This window comes from Osmerus mordax, chromosome 1, assembly GCF_038355195.1.
Source record: "Osmerus mordax isolate fOsmMor3 chromosome 1, fOsmMor3.pri, whole genome shotgun sequence".
Lineage (NCBI taxonomy): Eukaryota > Metazoa > Chordata > Actinopteri > Osmeriformes > Osmeridae > Osmerus > Osmerus mordax.
In genome coordinates, this window is record NC_090050.1 from 10,572,191 (window position 1) to 10,576,925 (window position 4,735).

Here is a 4,735-nt window from a genome sequence, read left to right on the forward strand (position 1 = left end):
GGAGAACTCTGGTTTAGCTGTTGGAACAAACTTCCGAGACTCGTTGTTGTAAACGAGGAAGAGGGAAGAATGTTAGGAATGATGGAATTCTCTTCCTAGCAGGTGGTGAAAGTGAAGGACTCTCATTGGCTGCGCTCAAAGCAATGATATCAGCATGCATTATGATAATGACACACTGCGTAATGTCCCTTGTGGCAAAACGACAGATATTTGTCAAGAGAGTGAGTACATAAAGCATGTGAGTGTTCTGTATTTTTATTTTATATAGTGAACAAAAAAATTACTCAAAAGCTTTCAATCCTTGAAAGCATCCCTGTATATTTAGCTAAGAAAGACATACAAAACAGTATTCAAGGACGTCTGTGATCAATTGTACATCATAAGGGCATTGTGAGTGCTTTGAAGGGAGGTGGTGCTTTGAGAGGAATGAATAAGAGAACTGTACAGTATTGAACAAAAGCAACATTTCAAGAGGTTGAATAAAACTCGTCTTATCTACCGTCACAAATAAAATGTGTCCTGATACACTCCATACACCATCCTGACAAACAGTCTTCAATAGGTACACCCTTTCGAAAAAATTAGAGGACCCATAAGGTCGATGGTTTATTCCAGTAAGTCAGAGGGGGGACACCGACTAAGGAGACAATAGGTGCATTTGACTTCATGCAGCGCCGGCGTCACCTGCAGCCGCCCGGCTGACTTGAAGCAGCCAATGGCATTCTCAGCTTCAAGTCAGCCGGCTGCAGCCGGCACTGCATGAAGTCGAACACGGCTATTCACACAGGGGAAACCATTTCAGTGTCAACAATGTAACAAACAGTTTGCTCAGAAGGGCCACCTGGTTGTGCACAAGGACACACACAGGAGAGAAACCATGTAATGTCAGGGGTGTGGCAACAAAAACAAAAAAGACATCCTGTGTGGAGGAACCATGCAGGTATCAAGATGCCTTCCTCTTCCATCCCTTCCACATTTTCAGAAGCTTTTTGGAGCTATATGACACTGATTTCAGAAGTCCTGTGAAGACCAAAGACGTTTGTCACTCACACCACAAATGTACACCAAATCCCTACTCACACATCATCCTTGAGAAACATCACATTCACCCTGTAAAATACCATCACAATTCGATATGTATTCAGTCACTTTTGGATAGACAAAATACATAAACGTAAATCTTACCAGCAGTAACTACCCCTTTGGCACTTTGTGTTATGCTTGCGTACTTCACTATGGATGATATTGCTGAAGAAGTGAGAGGAAAAAATCATATGTTAAACATATGTGAAGGACAAACCAAACAAGGAGTCAAAGTATAGCAGAAAAAGAGAGAGAATGCAGATCCATGGCGCCCAGAGACCGTATGGTACCTTGGTGTACCACGGAGCCACAGTCTGGGTCCTGGGCCACCTGGAGGAGGATCTCCTCCACGTCACGGTTCTTCCCCGGGGGATCCACCAGCCGGGTGATCCTCTGTTGGAGGGTCCTGGGCAGGGCCATCAGCTGGACAAACTGACCCTCAGGGCTCTTATCCACCTGAGGAGAAACACATTCATTTGTAATGCAGGGCTGAAGGATTCTTTTCCAAAGAAACATGTATTGTCTTCCACAGTCAACATGTGCCATGTGGTTGGTCAATTGAGCATAGGCTCAGTGTTTCCTCTAGGATTTTTTTTTTTTTTAGCAGTGGGAGCAGGTCTGTTCCGTTTTACGTATAAAACGGAACTGTCTGCTTAATTTGATCTTGACATATAGGCTAAGCATTCTGTAGCAAATTATAACAATAAACCAAATATTAATTACATTATCTTGATGCAGTGTAACTACTTCAGCCTAAACGTGCACCTAAAATACAAACGTGAGCAAGGGCGTTCAGCAATCGCTATCGAATCAACAGCCACGTGCAATTTAGCTAGCAGGTGAAGAATACAAACAACGAAAATCACCAGTTAAGTAAGTTTAAATTTGCAAGAACTATAGACTAATACAATAACAAGCTTAAATGAACTGACAACACAAGTTATACGCCTTAAAATTCTCAAAGACGCACACACGCGACCTCAACTGGCTAGTTATCCTCCGGACAGCGGAAGATACGTTTTTCTTTCTCTCCCTTTAAAGCCGAGTGACCCACGTGCCCGCTCGCGGTGTGAAGCGCGTGTCGGCGCTATTCTCCGACATGCACAGTCACTGCTGCCTTCTGTACAGCCCTATTTCTGATACCGTGGCAGAGGAAACACTGTAGGCTTGAACAGTCATTTAATTTTTTCTTCTTTCATCAAACCGTATAAAATACTGCATTTAGAATCGATTTGTTCTCCTAAAATGTATACAAACTGGATTTACTGTGCTGGTACATACCTCACCACCACACAAATTAAATTAATAAAAAACAATTAATAATGTGTAGCTTTGAGGATAATCCATAGAGAGAGAACAATTGTATCTTTTATTTAAGTTTGGTTAAATATTGGCATTCCATGTCAGAATCAGCTTTGAAAACCCAAAATTGAAATAATTGTGTTTGAACTATTTGTTTCTTGGCTGATGTGAGCTTTGTGTCCAATGCCTTGCACTGTGCCCAAATACACATGACATCAACATATACACGCCATCTCACAAAAGGTTCTCACCTCAAGCTTCCCTTGTTGTGGCTTGTATACCACTTGTGGGCACTCCTGTAGAATATTGTTGTAGAGCGTCCTGAAGTGTTGGGAATTATCCTTCACTAGGTTTGCAACCTTGGCCTTATCTTCTCCAATCACCATCCTGAAATCCCCTTGAAGGGGAAGAGGAAACACTTTCACGACTGCACTCCTCGTGAGCGAAGCCTTGAAAACGTTGAGGACAGGAAATGTAGGGGAGGGAGGTGAAAGGGATGTCAAGGGATAAATAATCAAGTGTAACGCTCATCGTGTATGCATGTGTTTGTGAGAACGTGTGTGTGTGTGTGTGCGCACGTTAGAGTGTACGTGTGTGCATGTGCGTTAGATTATAGGTGTGGCATGTGTGTGTATACAGTGTGTGTGCATTGTGTGTGTGCAGTGTGTGTGTGTGGTAGACACCAGCATAGGAGAGCCCAGCGATCTGGAGGAAGAGGTCGTCCTCAGAGCAGCTCTCCGGCAGCATGAGGAAGGAGGCCGTGGCCGCGCTCTTCAGGTTCCCCACCAAGGCAGCATGGAGCTTCTCATTGTCCCCCTGCAGAACGATCTGCACCTGCACATAAACACAAACACAGCCACGCATTTCATTTGAACCCTTTCGATGAGTCCGGGGTGAATACTAAATAGATACATGCTCCTGTGGTAAAGATGCTCTTTGAGGTTGTATGGCTCATATTAGACGTATCAGACTTACTGGTTTATGCAGCCTGCCAGCAATGTACAGAGTCTTCCAGTGAAGAAGGTCATCAATCAGTGACTCTGTGCTTATGACCCCATACTTGATTATCTATCAGGACAAGAGATGGTTAGACGACACTGATGGACTGGATCTGTCGTGGTGATGTGTTAACCGTTGTCTTGTTGTGGATGAGGGTCTCACCCTTCCATCCACAGGTACCAACGTGTTGTAATACACTGCAGCTCCATGGTCGTTCTGGATGGTGCTAATCTTCCTGGGCCCCAGGAACTTCAGGATGGAATAATGTTTCCGGTTCTGCATCAGGTTCATGGTGTGCCAGGTGACTGGGTCGTCCACCGCAAACACAAAGTCCAACATGTTTTTCTGAAACGGAGTTCAATTCAGTCTAAGAGAAGCTATGGTTGTGAAATTGATATTGGGTCCATTCATACTCTGCAGCTGTTAAACACGTCAAATAGGCCTACTGCTGCTGGCTATGAGCATGTGGAAGTGTCATGGAATGAATTAGCACATTGTTTCCAATTGTTTGGTGTCCTTTTCACGAGCACAGACATAAAGCTGTTGGTAGCCCAACATGTTAAGGTTACAGCACAGATTCGGGACCGAGGTTACAATGTTGCAGGCAGCGTTATTCAAGGCACCATTAGTTATTGACTGGCAAGACAATTCCGTGCTGCACCCTCTGACTTACCCCCATTTGACCTTGGGGAGTTCCCGCTTGTTTAAACACGCCAGATCCATAGGCAAATGCTAGGCTAATGTCCTGAGGAAACTGTGACAGGACCCTTCGATAGAACACACTTGTGTTTTGCAAAGCTGGAACCGTCATGTTGCCGGGTGCTAACACAGAATTAAAGGAACGACCTCTGCAGATAAACCGTGAAAGTCATTTCGGACGAAAAGACAACTTGTCTTATTGCACGATTCTTAATGTAGAGATAGCTAATGTTCTTCAGCTAGCTTATTGCAAAGAATATTTAGTAACACCCCGCTAACAAGGACCTGTTATGCATTTGTTCCCAGCAATGCAGTGGTCTGATATCAAGTTACTGCCATCCTGTGGTGCGGAGGGGAAAGAGGTAATACTCACACTAGCCACAGCTAGCCACGAGAGGGCGCTGTTATGTTTCCTTCTGAAATATCGGTGAGGTTTATATTGAACAACACAAGATTTATATTTATTCCATCCCCAGCGATCGTTCAAATGAGATTTTGAGAGTCGGACCACCACCTATTAATGGAGAGAGAATGACAAGTAATTTTCTTTGGGATAAAAGACACCGTGCTTATACACTAACTGAACGTCACTTCGGATAAAAGTGTCCGCTAAATGAACACAATGGATAATTTTTGGAAATATGTTTAAGAA

The 4,735-nt window shown here is 43.8% G+C and overlaps 1 protein-coding gene across 1 annotated transcript; it reads right to left on the minus strand.

The window, feature by feature from the left end:
• Nucleotides 1-239: 239 nt before the first annotated feature.
• Nucleotides 240-4,380, minus strand: tamm41 (TAM41 mitochondrial translocator assembly and maintenance homolog). Its single transcript, XM_067238970.1, has 8 exons — nt 4,058-4,380; nt 3,547-3,729; nt 3,361-3,453; nt 3,069-3,219; nt 2,637-2,782; nt 1,374-1,539; nt 1,186-1,248; nt 240-1,020 (listed from the first exon to the last, which is right to left on the minus strand). The coding sequence occupies exons 1-8, from the start codon at nt 4,193-4,195 to the stop codon at nt 944-946; spliced, it is 1,017 nt and encodes a 338-aa protein (XP_067095071.1). The 5' UTR covers nt 4,196-4,380; the 3' UTR covers nt 240-943.
• Between the last annotated feature and the right edge of the window lie 355 nt (nt 4,381-4,735).

Excerpts from the sequence above, each read along its gene's own strand:
- tamm41 (XM_067238970.1), bottom strand. The coding sequence starts at position 4,195 with ATGACGGTTCCAGCTTTGCAAAACACAAGTGTGTTCTATCGAAGGGTC. Across the intron at positions 2,783-3,068 it reads CGCTGGGCTCTCCTATGCTG|GGGATTTCAGGATGGTGATT; the intron begins GTGTCTACCACA and ends TTCCCCTTCAAG. Across the intron at positions 1,540-2,636 it reads CACAACAAGGGAAGCTTGAG|GTGGATAAGAGCCCTGAGGG; the intron begins GTGAGAACCTTT and ends GTTTCTCCTCAG.